General features: G+C 37.7%; 1 protein-coding gene across 2 annotated transcripts; it reads left to right on the top strand.

Annotated features, from left to right (window-relative positions):
• Window positions 1-9,781: 9,781 nt before the first annotated feature.
• LOC141444691 (uncharacterized) lies at window positions 9,782-17,110 on the top strand. Of its 2 annotated transcripts, XR_012453202.1 has the most exons (3): window positions 9,782-9,920; window positions 10,116-11,249; window positions 16,777-17,110. XR_012453202.1 is itself a non-coding variant. In XM_074110282.1 (2 exons), exon 2 carries the CDS (start codon window positions 10,116-10,118, stop codon window positions 10,980-10,982), a length of 867 nt encoding a protein of 288 aa, XP_073966383.1. In that variant the 5' UTR covers window positions 9,782-9,920; the 3' UTR covers window positions 10,983-11,668. The 2 variants fall into 2 exon arrangements, 1 of the variants encoding a protein (XP_073966383.1); XM_074110282.1 differs by lacking the exon at window positions 16,777-17,110 and having other exon boundaries at window positions 10,116-11,668.
• The last annotated feature ends 1,220 nt before the right edge of the window (window positions 17,111-18,330 follow it).

Below are 18,330 nucleotides of genomic sequence, written 5' to 3'. Positions count from 1 at the left end.
TTCTATGTAAAATATATTTGCTTGATTGTACATATACCAGTTCAAGTGCCTTAGATCTCAACCAAATTAGGTTTAATATAAAGTTATTTACTATTAAATCGTTGTTTTTTTTTCAAAGATACTTACTGAAGTTATTCCGACACATCGTTTATTTGACATTTGAAGGAAGGTTCAACGTGTCTTTTTATTTAAAAAACAGATTAGAAAAATCAAAGCAAATACGTAACAATTATAATAGCAAAGGATATTGTCATTTCGCATCATTTTAGTTTCATAAGATACTATTTTCAAAGGTTTTTTTGTAACCTTTTCTAATGCTATAAAATAAACAAGAAAAGCTATCGACAATCCAACAGACGAAATATCTAAACATCCTTCACCACATATTTATGCATACCTCTTATTTTTCTTTTTTATTCGTCATTGGCTGGCAAATTTAGCTATTGCTAGTTATTACTTTTCATATTGTAACTGTTGGGAACCGTGGACTGTAGATTATTGTTGCTCTTCACAAGAAAAATCTGTACACTGGGATGAAGATTTCTTAAAAAATACCAACACTTACACAGTGAATGAAAAAGCAAATAAGGAACACAAATTTGTCTTATCTTATCGGATCGGATCTGATATGAATGAGACGAAAATTCTGCCAACCTTAAAGCTGTGTTGCCAACAACAGTAACGAAGACTGACTTACCAAGTTCTCATAATTTTCCCGAGAACGTTTCGTAGGTAAATAAATACTCTCCCATTTGACTCAAAAACAATCTGCGCAGAGTTCCCTATTAATAATGTGCTTAAGCGATCCCCGCAGCTTCCCCAATTTCGGAACGGCCCTTACTTCCGCCGCGCCCCAGCGCCTGGTAAGGTGACGCCGTGTCGCTATTTGTAGACGCTGTCCTTGGGGACTGTATCAGTACTGATATAGTATTGTATTGTAACTTTATTGTACATAAAACATATTAAAATTACAGTTAACTAGAGAAAGAGATGTTTAAAGGTCAACTTATCCCTTAAAGGGATCTCTTCCAGTTAACCTTTGAACGATTGACAGGACAAAAGAAACAAGAGCAGACACTACAATGGAAAGATAAAAGAAGGATAACTGAACGTTGAGACTAAAAAAGCCTTCACAGAACGAAAACGCGACGCGTGCATGATTTTAATATAATAATAAAATAAAAGATTTTTTTAGTTATCGACATATAAAAAGATATAGGGATATATAAAATTATTACAACGTAGTCGATGAGTATGAGATTTTCAGTCGCCAATCTGACTAAAAACATCTAATCTAAAGCTAAAAAATAAAAAAAGTTATTTAAAAAAATATATATTGTTCAACCTCGTGAGTCTATAAGGAACAAATTCCCACCACAACCACGCCTGATGGTAAGCGAAGTTGTTGACTAAATGGCGCACGCTTGCGCTTGTCTAATAAACGCCCATTCACCCTAGATTTGAAGTTAAGTATTTAATACGTAGGTATACCAAATCTCAAGTCATTCCAACTGCTAGAAGTGCCTAAGTTAAATTAGATTCGTAATGTTTGATTACCGAAAGGCACCGGGATAGATGATTAACTTGTTAAATGCCTGTAAAAAGATCATGTTATACAATTTATAGAGTTGTTTTTATTCTTTGTTGCGCCGAAATGTCGCCTGTTTCGTTATGTTTCATGCTTATCCATTAATTGTCATCATGAGAGTAGAAATTTGATCAGATAACTTCATCGAGTAGATGGATCTATCAGTTGTCGGAACCCCACTCGACTGTTGTTTTGACTGCAGCATAAGCAGTCGGTTAGAAACCGCGCAGTCATCAATCAAGACGCGTCATCTACCAGGAATTTTATCTCAAATTTCTTTTTTTTTAAACTGTACATGGCTTAAAGGTTCAAAATGGCAGTTTAAGTGCATTGATTTCTTAACTGTGCGACTTCCTTTGTTTTAGGTTACCTTAAAGCAGCGTTTCCACCAATACCGTGCGAGGATGTGTTGCGAGGGTTATGTTTTTCATTAACCAATAGAAACGCTTCATTTACACATCCTCGCACAGCACATTTCTCTGGGAAAAACGCTGCTAAGACTGGAATTAAGTATTGTAATGCTTATTTAAAAACTAAGTTAACCCTATTCGGTTTTATTTAATAAAGGTCTGTGAGACAGACTAGATGGCGTTAGTGCCTTAAGGTCCGCAGGTTTGACGTTTATGATCGGGTAATTAACTAAATGAGCCAATCAAGACTATAAACGTCAAACGTAGCTCACGATCACGATACTAATGCCATCTAGCGATATTTTTCCAATCAAGAAATTCTTATTCAAGCTATATCGTTTCGGATCTGGAATGTTAAAGACAGGCTCCTTCCTAAAATGCTCTAATGTTTCTAGCCATTAATCAGATGGCAGCTTCCCGTTCACTAAACTAATTGCCAATGTAATTGTACATACTAAATTTATGTTCCTTAAACGGAATGTAGTGACTCACTCAAACTACCTTCTTGGAAGGTTCTCGAATTAACTATCTTTCATTGCTACGCCTGAGCCTTCTGTACCTAATGGTTCACAGGTCCAACGGTTATCTCAGTGATAATATTTAAACTAGCCAAAACGAATGGTGTTGATACCTAAGTAATTCAATGCAAATTTTGTTAGATTTCTTTGAATAAATTTGAGAATTTCGGCCGAATCAAAGTTAAGTCTACAATTTCGTGTTCAGGTGGTGTTCGTCATATATCTCTGTTTTTCTCTAGCAGAAAGGAGTACGATCGGATTGGCAACTCGGCTCGGCATTAACATGCAATGCAGCTATGCGAGGCTAGAATGCATCATTGTTAACCTTGATGCGTGAATGATCTAATAAACTTACCTAGAAGTGATGTTTGATCATCATTGCATGAAGAATCTACCCGTTTTTATCGATTATTTATCCTTCCGAGGCCCATCATAAAGTTTAATTATGTTTGTATATATGTATATTACTCTTTATTACCTATGACTATGAGAAGGTATAATGCGTCTAGGATGAGATGTTGTTTGTTGTATATATAATTTATTGAATCAGGCGTTACTTTGCGGTGGACCATATCAATGAACTAAAAGAATTTCTAACAACTGGTAGCATGGTGTACGGTTGTGTTACTCTGAAGATGAGCTCTGGTTGAGTTCGAAACGCGTCAGTGTAGTATGGTGGTGGTGATCGATGGGTTTGTGTGATTTCTGTGTGTTCTTACAGTGTGGAGGTGGAGGAACTGCATGAACACGCATATTTTGCATAAGCTTAGCTATCGTAAGGTCGCGGGTGAGCAAGGAAATTCTTTTAGTTCATTTAGATCTAAATATTTCGGGAAATAAAACCTGTCGAAGTGTGAAACCATAGAGAAACAAAATAAATTTTACTTTGTTACATTGTCACGGGTCCGCAATTCCCTTAAGAGGAATTGGGCATTTTGGTGAAAAACATCTAGTTTATCTCAACAATTACAAAACATATCAAAGTGATATTTGAAACCTGATTCTTATTTCAAATGACTTTGTTTTCCAAAGTTGCCGAAACACGATTCGTAAAATTTTATAGCACAGAAAAAAATATCAAAGATACCTCTTGTAAGACAGGGATTTGCTTGTTACAGGCAACCCAGATCACAATTAAGATTCCAATTTTCATATTAAATTAGTTTTAACCCATACTTCAACATTCAAGTTGGATTTTATTTTATTAAATTGTAATTTGTAGTTGAAACGACAAAAAACCGTTTTGTCGCTTACGACATTTTAATATAAGATAGCGCGCGCTCGTCGTATTTTGTATGAAACCTATGAAACCAGTCCCCTCTCAGCGCATGCCTCAGACCGCCGCCGGCGTTGTCAGCGACGACCTATGCTAGTCGAACTGCCACGCGCCATCGATCGCATATAAAATAATACCGAGCAATAAATGGGAAAAAAAATGTCGGATCTTCAAAAAGGAAAAAGAAAGGTTGTTTAATTCATAAATGTATGGTTATGATTAAGAAAAGGTGAGTAATCATTATATTTCTACAGTTCACTGGCACAAAACGTAAACAAATCGCCATGACAACGTCAGTTCTTAGTTGTCGCCATGACGGTTCATGACATATGACATACTAACAAAATAATATGATATTTACATCGAAAGTAACAATAGAGCTATATTTCCAAAAAAAATATTGATATAATGTGATATTTTGGTATCTTACGGACATTTAAAAGGCATTCGATTACGGTTTGTGCTAGTGCTGCATTCTGACGGCAGAACATTGCAGTAATATTCCCTATCTGCTTCTAGTTTTATACGAGTATAATAGGTAATACCTAAGTACTTACCTACTTTTTAGATAGGTAAGTAGGTAGGTAGGTAAGGTAATATAGTTAAAAATATTCTAAAGTATGTGTGTGAACCAATAGTGAACTGCAGTACCTACTAAGTACGCGAAAACATTAACTTCTAAACTTTAGAAATCTAAAGGTACTGTAGAAAATCGATTTTATTCCTTTAATTATTGCAATTCAGTGTTTGTACAAAAAGCCATTGACTATACTTACAAAACTATTCACATTTCAATAAGCAGTAACACAAATAATAAAAATACATTATTATCTTTCAGAAAGCAATCATTAGAAAAAGTTCTGAGAATAAAGTCATGGAGCCGTCTTCGAATTTAGGTGGAAATAAAACAATGTCAATCGATTTTATGCAAGGGTATGTAGTGGTATGTATCCATATTAATTTTAAAGATCTACTTACTTTGAATATCAACTCAAGTTAATATTGCTTCATTTTAATTTCGTTTCTTTAGAAAACGAGAAAATTCGCCAATGTATATGCAGTTACAAATGTATTAATCTCGTAAGATTTTAGTATTACCTGGGCGTTTTTCATAAAAAAGCGTATTCATTCTTTTTTCAATTTTGGAAAAATATAGTTTTTCCTTCTCAGAATCAAAAGTACAATCGATTCCGATGGTTTAAAAAAAAAGTCCCTATCAAAAATGACAGTTTTGTAACGTTTTTTTTTTCATTACACTCGGTATGGGCGTCACAAAACTGACTCATAAAGTTTATATGAAAAAATTAAATACATTTTGAAAGAAAAGGTACACTTTTTTTTGAAAACGCCTACCTACCTACATAGTAATTATAGTATAATAATAACAAATTCAAGTTTATAAATAAGAAAAATTATTTAAGGACTGCAGATAAGAATAATAAGGACCTTCTTGAAGAAAACTATGTAGGTCTACAGCTACAGTAAGTATTTCTTTTATTGCCAATTTTTACGTGAGCAGAATAAAAGATCATATTTTTTGGTTTGAAACTTGTAAAAATGTTTTTTTTTTCTATTATAGATAGAAATATAATGTGAGAAAAATAACTCATCTCTCAACATAGTATTAGAATGCGCATCTGAAGTATCAGTAAGTTTTGTATTAACTTAAAGCCAGTAAACGAATGTACTTAACTTTGGTGTACAATAAAGAGTCGGAGTATTGTATTGTTTTGTACTTAGGTTCTAAAAGGTTAATTTTAAAGATATAAGAAGCTTTTTTCTACTTTGCCTTTTTTTACTGTGATTTCACTGTATAGTCAGCACCCAAAGTAGCGGATCATTTTTTTACTTTGTCGTATTAGGATATTGCCAAATTTGTATGGTGTAAGTACGTTGTTGTATAACGACAAAGTTTAAAAATACGCAGCTACTTTTGATGCTGACCGTACTGATCTGTGGTGTTACGAATATTTGTATTGTACTAAAAATACAGTTGAACCTTAAATAAAAAGTTGACCCTTACAATATCTAGAGTAAAATAAACGTTTGTTTTCAGATTGAGACCGAAAATCAAGATTTGGGGCACCGAATAATTGATTTTAATCATTTATAATGGAACTTGTAAAACTTTCTCAGCATAAGTGTTCGTTTGATTGCAGATTAGCTATAATGAATTAGTTTCTGAAAATCAAGTACGAGTAGGCTTGCAATCTGAGTTTTCGGTGTGTAGCTAACGTTGACAACTCAAATTATGTTATGTCAGTTTCCGAATAATAACGGTGTTAAATTTGGGTAATTCTGGGAAAATACAAACAAACATAGATGCACGGAAAAAAACAGAAAAACAGACCAGCGCTTTCCTGACTTTTCTGATCTATGTTTCAGTTTGTATTTTCGATGTGGATTTTACGGGATGATCGTAAAAGTAACAAAATTTGGAGTTGAAATAAAAAAAAATAAAAAAGACTCCAAAAACCAATCTTAATTCTGGGAAGAATAAAATACAGATTAATTGTTTGGTGCCGACCGTTGCCGGCGGTGATGGCGGAAAAAAGGCCTTTATTTCTAAGAGTTATCTCCTTATATCCTAGTTTAACAACGCCCTCTTCGGGCTGTTTATAGAACTTATTGGTTAAATACAGCCATTGGCAGATCTTGTAGATCTAAATGAATAAATTTAACAAACGGCTATAAATGATTGTGTTGTCTTTTAATAATGTTTGTGTAAATAATATTTTTTAATATAAATAAGTAAAATATGTAAATTAGTAAATAACTGTGTTAAGTGTAAATAAGTAAAATATTAATATTAAAAAAGATAAATATAAAAAATTACCTGTAAAACCGTATGTTTGTATTATTTACTTTTTGCTCTGCAGTACTTGCCTACATTTACGGCCCGAGATTTCTTATGTCTAATGGGTCTCAACCTACTTACTATCAAATGGACAATATAAATTTAATTTTTAATACAAGCTCTTGTCGACTGTGCTTTTTGTGGATTGTACTTGCACTGTCATCCACCCCACATAAGTACCTATGCCAAATATTTCACGTCAATCAGACCACTAGAAGTGAGTCAAAATTCACTTGCAAGATTTTACAAACAACAACACAACAACAACAACACACAATACAAATATTGCAAGTTAATAAAATTTTGTAAAATAGTTCCATAAGAATAAAAAATTGAACCGACTACAAAAAACCATGAAAATAATTTTCTACCATTCAGAAATCGGTGCCTCAGCACGAGCCAGCAGGAGTGGACCTATATAGTCGTCTACCTCACCTACATACTATACGCGTATATTGGGCTTCAATTACTCCTGCTGGCTCGTGCTGAGGCACCGACTTCAGAATGGTAGAAATTATTTTCATGGTTTTTTTGTAGTCAGTTCAATTTTCGTTATATTTTTTTTCACGCCTTTCAGTGTAAAAGATCTAAGATACAATAGTTTAATGTCAACTGCTCGTCACCTTTTACAAAAAATTGCTTTTTCCGATGCAGAGACTTTCATTATTGAGGAGTCCTGGTGCATCGTCACCCGTTCCATTTCACCATATGCATTACGATTAACTTAAATTGCTTAGCAACTGTGTTAAAGTCATTGAAATTCAACCCGTGAGGGTACTTGTAATCGAGTAGTAGCTCGGTTGGTCAAATGTGGTCTTCATCATCAGTTCCACTTCACGAAATGAAAATTTTCAAGAGCAAATGCACAAGTTACTACTAAAGATATCGAAATTACCATAGGTGTCCCTACAATATTTGAAGACTTCCCTCGATTTCCTTAGGATCCGATCATCAGATCCTGATTTGGTGCATATGGGACCTAATTGAAAGCATTACTAGACGAATGACGGAGTTCTGAGGTAACAAAAGAAAATACAACCGAATTGATAACCTCCTCCTTTTTTTGAAGTCAGTTAAAAATACTCGTGATTTCATTACCTACTGCTATTTGCAAAAAACGTAAAAAAAAGTTGTAAGGGCAGTTGCCAGACGTCTCTGTCTGTTTTAGCGCGCTGTCTAGGCGCTGTCAGTGTAACATACGTCGACTGTGACACGCAAGCCACGTAAAAGTAGAGGGGTGTGAGCGGGTTGCGGGGTACAAACGCTCTGTTTTCGATTAATTGTTTAGCGATGCGTCACCTTAAACTTATTTTGTGTATTTTATTTCTTTGATGAACGATACTACTAGATTCCAAGGTCCCATACAAAAATCAAAGCGAAAAAGTGGCCGAACTTATAGCGATATCTGTTTTACCTCTAAATTAAACTTAAAGTATACTTAAATGTAAGCAACAAAGATCCAAATAATAATAATTTTATTTAAACTTACGACGTTTTGTCACAAGACGAGCAAAAGCGTTCGATAAACAAAACTAAGTTTTCAAGGATGACATTCTATTTTAGGAACAGGGTAATAATGGAGCCGCAATTTATAATACAGACAGACATTTTTTATTTGACAGAGATGTAAACACAAACAAATACAACTATATAATAATATTATTTACATTTACAATTTATGACCTGAAATGAAATGTACTTATAGATAATTAAAATAAATTTTAAATCATTTATTCATGTTCAAGAAAACAAATCATACAGATTAAAAAAAAAAACATTTGACTTAAGAAGAGCTTCATTATCATCATCTCAGCCGTACGTCGCTTTCGGTTGGCAGCGGCCTGCAATCCACCGTGAACCTGCGGCTTTAACCAGGTCATCCGTCCATTTCGTATGGTGGACATCCTACGCTGTGCTTGCCGATTCGCGTCTCGACTCGAGAACTTTCCAGCCCCAACGCCATCTATTCTCCGTGCTATATGGCCATTGCCATTTCAAAGGATGAGCTTAAGGCTAGTCAAAAAGGCCCCTCGAGTTGTCCCTGGTGCAAAGGTTCCCATTTAGTAAATGTAATAATTGACAACATTTCGATTTGACGACGTGATTCTATTAATACCGCTGCCTGAACTTTCTGTTGTTTGACGTGAATTTGCAATTAAACCGTATATTATAATAGTATACGGCTTGACTGAAGCTTTTACGACTTCTTAATAATATAGCTGGACTTAAGTGAATAACTCCTCTACTCCGTTCTCACCACACTTAATCTTATATTATTTTAACATTTTATGTAACTATACCTGCACTTTAGGAATCGCCGTTATCTGTTCAAATTGTCAATAAATAGTTGAATTTTTGTAAGGCCCCTTAAGTTCCTTTATCTGTCTTTCGTGACAATATATATCCTTTCTACACAGCAAAAAGGATTACTAGAAATCTACAAAAAATCATTTTATTTTAAAATAGAACTACTCCATGGATTTTTGTTCCAGAACCGCCGATTATTGGCAAGATGGTTGGCCAAACAATAAATTATTGATTTTTAAATGTTTAACTGCTATTTTTTACGTATTTTAAATGAAAATACTGACTTGTACTTACCTAAAAAGATATCTTTCCGAAACCGTTAGTGTAATGGTGGCTGCTTTCGCAATTTTTAAACGCACAATTGTGGTATTATTCACGTCCGCACGTTGGCTGTGGTTGACGGCGTACTGTCAGAAATAAGAGCACAAATAAAATTGTGCTCTTATTTCTCTGGCCGTTTTCAGAGCTGTGACTTGAATCTAGTNCCGTTTTCAGAGCTGTGACCTTGAATCTAGTACGTATTGATGATCGAAACATTTCCATACCAAATTTCAAGTGGATGCCATTAACCAGCTACATATTAGTAATCTGTGATGTAGTAGGCGATAGAGTTTTATCCATTTTGCAGGAAAGAAAACAAATCTAGGCTCATATACTACTTATACATATGAAGATGATGATGATGATGCAAAAACAAAACTCAATGCTCAGTAAGATTGGCGCAGTTTTATAAACGCTCGTTTCCTAATTTACATATTCCTTGGAGTATGTCTGCTCTGGCAACACTATGTGATAGATGTCATTTTCAGCTGTTGCTGTCAGTGATGCCGCGCATATAGATTAGTGGTGTTTATTCCAACTAAAAAGTGTCCGGTCGAACTTTCACTACACATTTCATAACTTTGGGACTTAAATATTCGTAACAACTAATTTAAATTAATAAAAATCGAAGAGCACTCTCTTAGTAAGTGTTGCTTTGGCCAGGGTTGCCAGGTCTCTCAAGGTCTTTAACGCGAACGCTATCGAGACGTATTTTGTAACCAAAAACATACACTTAAGGGTACTGCAGCGACATCCCCGTCGTGGGAATCGTCTCCGCAGGAAGGAACTCGTAGTTGGCACAGACGCGAAACTGGATGATTAATATGATTATTTTCAGATGGAGGGAGCCGCTACGGAGTCCAAAGGCCTGTCGATAACCACGCGCGGGCTCGGGCTGGCCGCGTGCAACCTGTGCTACGTGGCCGCGAGCGCCGGCGTCGCCGCCCCCGTCTACGCCATGTATCGCGTCTTCCTCGGAGTGGCCGAGGCCAAGCTGAATGCATGCTCGAAGCACTTGGAAGGGCCTATGAGCGCCTTCCAACATGAGTACAAAGTGACGCCGGACATGCTCGACGCACCGCTGAGCGTCCCCATCCTGCCGGCGCTGATCAAGCACATCATCGACGTTATCGACGTCATAACCGTCGACGGGACGACATACTGCCCTTTCGTCGCGGCGCAGGAGCGGGACGCCGCGGGCGAGCAGTACCCGCGCCCCGAGAATCTCTTGCTCAGCAACTTGCGTGAGACGGTGGAGGCCCTGTCCTCTCCAAAGTCATCCATCGCATACCGACAGGCGTTCAAAATTCGCTGCCCGATACCGGGCGCCGTCTGGGACCAGCACGATCTCCTGAAGAACGTGGACGAGATTATTCCCGAAGAGTACGACTGGAGGAAGGATTTAGAGGGTGACATGTGGCCAGTGCACATGTTTCTGATTTCGATGCAGCAAAAGTATCTGTCGATGGCGGCCGGGCCCCTGTCGCCCACAGGCGCGCGCGTGAGCCTGGCGGCGCTCATCTCGAACGAGATGGGAGACTTGCACGCGCCTCCGCGCCGCGCCGGGGAGCCGCTGCCGGAGTACTGCGGGAGGTGCCACCCGCGGGGCACCGTGGGGCCTACCACAAAGCTTGCAGATGCAGAGATGCCGGAAACGGAAGCCGTGTTGGGACAGGTGGCGCTGCTGGGGAGGCTGCCCGCGTGACGCTGGGCGTGTCGCGCAGGCTGCAGCAGGCTTACGGGGTGCGGTACGGTGCGCAGTGCAAGTCAAAGCGCGTCATCGGCACCTACTCGATAGCCCTGATGAGAGTCAATCAGGCCATGCTGTGTCCCCCGGCCCGCGGGGTGGAGGGGGGCAGGAGGGCATGAAGAAACCGGAACCGGAACTTGTAAAACGTGCGATCTGACCGAAGCATGTACCGGGATATGGATCCTCGACTGGATGGCAAACAAGCTAGTGCGTCTCCTGATGGTAAAGAAAGCATCATTTATTTAAACTTAAGCTAAAGAACCTACTTACTAAAAAGCATATTATACTGTAGACGAACTTTTTAATGATAATGATAGAACTTGACATAACGTCGGCCTAATTTGTTAACCTTCTAAGTCCATTTTGACTGAGTTTACAGGACACTGAAAAAACTGCACAGACTCTTCAATCGTTAACTAATCAAAATTTTGAAAATCCCATTGGTAGCTATGACTTAACTTGATATTTTAAAGATATAATTAACAGCATATCTTATACCAATCACAGGAAATTAATAAAAATGTCTATTTAGCAGGTTTCGTGTTGAAGGTTAAATTGAATATAGGACTTAGCAGTTATTAGACTTAAATTGAGTATGCTGGAGAAAATATCCATAATATTTTGCTTATTATTATTTTACCATAAAACCAATTTCAGCCTGTAATAAAATTGTATTTAGTGTTAATCAATTCACTAATTAATTATGAGATGTGCTTACACCTAAGAATAACTCTTTTTACTAAACAATCAGCAATAGGTAATTACAAGCAAATAATGATTAAAATATATGTTCCGCACATTAAATTATATATGAACTATGAAAAAAACACAATAAATTTACTCTGTTGATAACTTTCTCAAATAAACCGAATTTTCAGTAAAACATCGCATGACGCAACAGACACGTGGTGTCGCGAATAAACTGTCAGTGCCAAACTAGACCCGAACTGGACTTAGCAGATTTTCTGTGTGGAAGTCAGAAAGCAGTTTTTTCGGGCATAAGACACTTACTTTATGCTGATATAGCCGTTATTCCTTTACCAAACGGTAGAGAATGGTTTGCACTTTTTGACAAGTATGAAAAGTCATTTTCGCCCAAAATGGACTTAGCAGGTTAACGAATTAGGCCGACGATAAATATTTACTTGAATATAAATTTGATATTGTATACATATTGTTATGATTATTTCAAAATAATACACACACACACACACACACACACACACACATTTATGTCACATAAATTATCTAATTCAAATTAGATAATTTATGTAACATTGCCATGCCTGCCCAGGGCCCATATGAAACTAAATGTACAGTCACCAGCATTAAGATGTGACTTTCGACGGCCTGCAAAAATATCTGATCATTGGTGGAAGGCATATATATATGACGATCTAACACGGTATAAGTATGTGATGATTTGTGGCCGGTATAAATATAGTTTTTTGGTAACGGCATAAGTATCTGACACCGGGCTGCTTAAAAATATCTGATATTGCACAAAATCTAAATTATGTAATCCACTATCAGCATAAACATCTATTCACTGTGAACGCATAACCATCGGATCACAGGTGGCATAAACATCTAACACGATACAAAATCGAAAATATGTCACTAATCTGCAAATATGAACTTTATTTTCTCGTTTTACGAATAGATTTTGAATACAACGATCTGACACTTCACGAGAAGAGTGCAGACTTGTCACTGCATATGCCCGTCTCACGTTTTACAAATCCCATTTTTATGAAAGAACATAATAAATAATTCTTTGTAGCTTTTGAAATAAGAATATTCTCGTGGCTTCGTGATTTTCTAGCAAGGAGGTTAATTTAAGTCGGTTAAACTCTTTCTTTTACTAAAAATGCATGAAAATAATATTACGTCAGACGTCAACAATAATTGTTTGCGATGTTTGCGAGATTCATAATAACAATTAATTCTTGTTTTCAATCGATGATTCAATGCCATGGCGACTTATCAGGTGGATGTCCACTTGAGACATAGAAACAGCAGATACTATATAGAAATTCTCAATGATGTGCTGCTACCCTCATTGCGAATCACGTACCCAGAAATTAATCCTGTATATATGGTGCAAGACAATTCCTCTATTCACAGCAGTCGTATCGTCCGTCACTGGTTCGACCAACAAGAAAGGATTCAGTTACTTGACGACTACCCCCCCAAAAGCCCCGACTTGAATCCCATAGAAAACGTGTGGGGCTTAATGACACAGCAGTGGGACTCTACTCAAGCTAGAACAAAGGCAACATTAACCCAGCATTGTTTTGACATCTGGGACTCCATGCGGGGATTGAATCATTGCTTCAATATGGTTATGTCTATGCGAGATAGACTAAGCGAAGTAATAAGTGCCGAGGGAGGCTATACGAAATATTATTTTAGTTTCAATACGAAGTAGTAGTCAATTTTCAGTTTATTGAATATTATTTTTTTTTATTTTACGATAGTTATTGAGGAAATTCCAATAAAATTACATTCATACCTACCTACCGTTTCTTATTGCACGTCGCGTTTTATGTCGTTGGATCGGCCTACAAACGCAACGTACCTAATTCTAGTTAGCAATTTTATAATCTGTCAAACTAGCGATAGCCTGAATCGTGAGACGGGCATATGCAGTGACAAGTCTGCACTCTTCTCGTGAAGTGTCAGATCGTTGTATTCAAAATCTATTCGTAAAACGAGAAAATAAAGTTCATATTTGCAGATTAGTGACATATTTTCGATTTTGTATCGTGTTAGATGTTTATGCCACCTGTGATCCGATGGTTATGCGTTCACAGTGAATAGATGTTTATGCTGATAGTGGATTACATAATTTAGATTTTGTGCAATATCAGATATTTTTAAGCAGCCCAGTGTCAGATACTTATGCCGTTACCAAAAAACTATATTTATACCGGCCACAAATCATCACATACTTATACCGTGTTAGATCATCATATATATATGCCTTTCAACAGTGATGAGATGTTTTTGCAGTGCTGTCCATAGTCATATATTTATGCTGGTGACTGTACCTACTTAGTATTAAGATCTGTACAATAGGTACTATGGTTGCAATGAACGACTAATAAACTAACTAAACTAAGAGATCACCACCGCCCATAAACATCTGCAACACCAGGGGTATTGCAGATGCGTTGCGAACCTAGAGGCCTAACATGGGATACTCAAGTGCCCAGTAATTTCACCGGCTGTCTTACTCTCCACGCCGAAACACAACAGTGCTGCTTCACGGCAGGATTAGCGAGCAAGATGGTGGTAGCAATCCGGGCGGACCTTGCACAAGGTTCTGCCACCTGCAGCTCCTGTCCTGTTGTCATCGCATACTTTTGTCGAGTAAATGATAGTGAACTACGTGAATCGGTTCGTTCAACTACACATTCGATCAACATCATCATTATCGAAAAGAGACCGCGGATCGCGCAACGTAGGACGTCCACGAGATAGACGGATGTCCTGCAGGGTTACTGCGAGACTCGAAACTCGAGGTCCCTCTGACACTTATACTACTTATTTAATACGAGAGCGAGAGGGACGGTACGATACGAACTTCGAGTTTCGTAGTAGCCCTGCAGGTATGTGGCCTGGGTTACGCGACAGAATACATCAAACAGTTGACCGACCCGTTTCACAGACAACGTTCTATTGAGGGCCCCGCAAAGCCAGTACGCGACATTATGGGTAAGGACTGTTATTTACACTAACATCCTTTTTTTTCTACAACAATGGAGCCTTTGTTTTGTATGATAGTTAAGTAATGTTTCCTTTTATATGACATCAGTTAAGACTGACTGATGTAATTAAATGTTTTCAATAATTTTCGTCAATCCGATGTGAACTGGTAGGAAGCCCGCGTTGCTCTAAGGATGTGAATGACAGACAACCAGAATGTGTGTAACCGAAGTCTATGTTATATATAATGTGGGTCGACCAACTATTTCTTGTCACTTGTTGCTATATTAGTTACGGTATCTTGAGTCACTCTTTAACCGTAATTTTATAGTATTACAATTTGCCAAACATGCATTTTTGTGGTAGTTTAAGTAAGCATGTTAGTATATTGTGACACATTCCTTCTATTAAACTGTACTACTTTTGACCCCTCGCTGACGGGACAGAAACATAACAACATGAAATAGCTGATTCACCCATATAATAGTGTAATATAAATCCCAATAACACTCGCGCGAGTGACGAGCCGAGTCGCGAGGCAAGTCACGAATCCATTGTAAATGTAGTCTAAGTATATTTTAATTTGTTACTTCACATAAAGGTGCTGATAAATTGAGCATTATTGTAACAGAATATCGAGCATTCGCCGTTTTTTTTGTCGAACTGAACAACGAACAGAGCAGAGCATAAGCCAATGTAAATGCTCGTCAAAAATATAATTGTTTGTCGGCGAAGCAAATTTTCCGTCGTTCCGCTTGAATGCTCGCTAAAACGCTTCTGCTTAGTGTTCGCTTTTACCTGTAATTTAACATTTGCTGGAATGCTCATCACAAGCGAACGCTCAAGTTTGTCAGCATTCAGCGCGTTTCAACGTTATTCTTTCCATAGAGGTACAAGTGGTATAACTCGCGGGCCAAAGGCTCGAGTGAAATATATTTTTTACGATAAATAAATTACTTACGCATTATCAATCTCTGAAATTTTACTTCTAATTTTTGTGTTTACCTAGTCAGGGGTTTGTTAAATAAGTTTAGCAGAATCATTTCAAAGTATAACATATAAAAGTAAGTCACAGGGATGACTGATAGGGAAGTCACAGGGATGACTGGTAGGAGCCACAGGGATGACTCGTAGGTAAGTCACAGGGATGACTGATAGGGAAGTCACAGGGATGACTGGTAGGAGCCACAGGGATGACTCGTAGGTAAGTCACAGGGATGACTGGTAGGGAAGTCACAGGGATGACTGGTAGGAGCCACAGGGATGACTCATAGGTATGTCACAGGGATGACTGGTAGGGAAGTCACAGGGATGACTGGTAGGAGCCACAGGGATGACTCATAGATATGTCACAGGGATGACTGGTAGGGAAGTCACAGGGATGACTGGTAGGAGCCACAGGGATGACTCGTAGGTAAGTCACAGGGATGACTGATAGGGAAGTCACAGGGATGACTGGTAGGAGCCACAGGATGACTCGTAGGTAAGTCACAGGGATGACTGATAGGGAAGTCACAGGGATGACTGGTAGGAGCCACAGGGATGACTCGTAGGTAAGTCACAGGGATGACTGGTAGGGAAGTCACAGGGATGACTGGTAGGGAAGTCACAGGGATGACTGGTAGGAGCCACAGGGATGACTCGTAGGTAAGTCACAGGGATGACTGGTAGGGAAGTCACAGGGATGACTGGTAGGGAAGTCACAGAGATGACTTGTAAGAATGTCACAGGGATGACTAGTAGCGGAGTCACAGGGATGACTCGCAAGAGAGCCATAAGAATGAAAGGAAAATAGAAAAATAAAAATTGCTGCTGAAATAAGCATGACTGGAATAATGGTTGGCTCTCTCTATCTCTTTCTGTCTCTCTCTCGTTTTCACTCATCTTTAAGTAATACTATGTGGAATTTATCAGAATAATGTCTAATACCATTGTTACTGATTTTGATTTGTGTGTGTGTGTGTGTGTGTGTGTGTGTGTGTGTGTGTGTGTGTGTGTGTGCGCGTAATTTTATTTTGTTTTGTGTCGATTGTTGCAGATTAAACACGAGGACGTGTGTCTTTCGATGGCCGTGTAGAATTATGAGTAAGTATGGTCCTTGTATGGTCATTACTATCTGTGGTTTATTAAGGATTGGCATTATGGCACTTATTAAACGCCAGTGTTGCCATATAGCTGCATTTCTAAGATTTCAGTGAACGAGTGTCGTATTGTTTTGGTTTATCTTGACCACAATTAGTGGACTTTTGTTAGTTCTTCAAAATAGTTTCATTCTCTGCCCGAATCCCACTTGTTATGCCCACATTGATCATGTTAGGGTCGGATCCCGGCTCTCTAAGTCCTATCTTACGACATATATAATATATTTTAATTAAAATTGAGGCCTGATCATACCTACCATTTTTAAAAAGAAACCTACGCCTAACCTATACACAAACATATTAATACATTCACTCTTTAATTACTTCTTATTTCTAAGTATTTCCAAGATACATTTTGTAACCAGTAACTTAATAGACCACAGAATAATTTATTTTCCCAATAATTCGGGTAACAGTGGAGCAGCTGGCAACACAATTCGTCACGCACACTAGCATCCTTGCAAATTGTCTTACACCGTTCTTACGCACACTACAATATTGAGTTGCCGCATTCACGAACCTTTTGTTTTTAGGTAGCGCGGTATCTAGTCGAGCGAGCGCGCGAGACCAATCATTCATCTAAATTGAAACCAATTTTCGTTGAAAGTATTTATTAAGCGTTATCTTTCCATATTTTTTGGACAAACGGTTCACAAGATAGAGGGAGGGACACAATTTTTGCTATTTTGGGAGCGATTATTTCCGGAAATCTTCATTTAATCAAATAAGTTTTTAAGAAACCTCACTATATTTTCAAAAGAGCTGTCGAACTATGTGCCACACGTTGATGCGAGATAAAAAATATATATTTTTTTTCAATTTCTGTTACGTGTATGGAGTGTCCCCCCTATAAATATTTATTTTTGTAATTTAACTACAAAACTAAATAGCGGCTTTAACAAGTCAACTGTACTCCAAATTTCATTGATATACGTCTTGTAGTTTTCGAGTAAAATGCCTGTGACATACGGACAGACAGACAGACGGACTTGACGAAACTAAAAGGGTTCCGTTTTTGCCATTTTGACTCCGGAACCCTAAAAATCTGAAAATCATATTTTTCATGTCTGACTGTCTATGTCAATAAGCCATCTAAAATGACTCCACATTGCGTACATTTTGCTTATGACCTTTAAAGGCTCTGCAACACTGGATATTCATTAATACCTATAAATTTGTACGGAACCCTTGATGCACGAGTCCGAGTAGAATTTAACGCGTTCTTTTAGTTCTTATCGAATACCTAAACACAAATCGTCGATAAATTCATCGATTTATCTTCGATAATGACGACCTTCTATATAAACTTTCATCCCATTGATTATGAAATTGTTCAGGATATTTGACATTGCATGCCTATATAAGCTTGCATGCAATAAGTAATAATACTTATAAAAATATAATAATAGAATGGAATGTAACAGTCACAATGATTTGTGAAATGTAACACC

Source organism: Choristoneura fumiferana, chromosome 30, assembly GCF_025370935.1.
Source record: "Choristoneura fumiferana chromosome 30, NRCan_CFum_1, whole genome shotgun sequence".
Taxonomy (NCBI): Eukaryota; Metazoa; Arthropoda; class Insecta; order Lepidoptera; family Tortricidae; genus Choristoneura; species Choristoneura fumiferana.
This window is presented reverse-complemented; position numbering and strand designations above follow the sequence as displayed.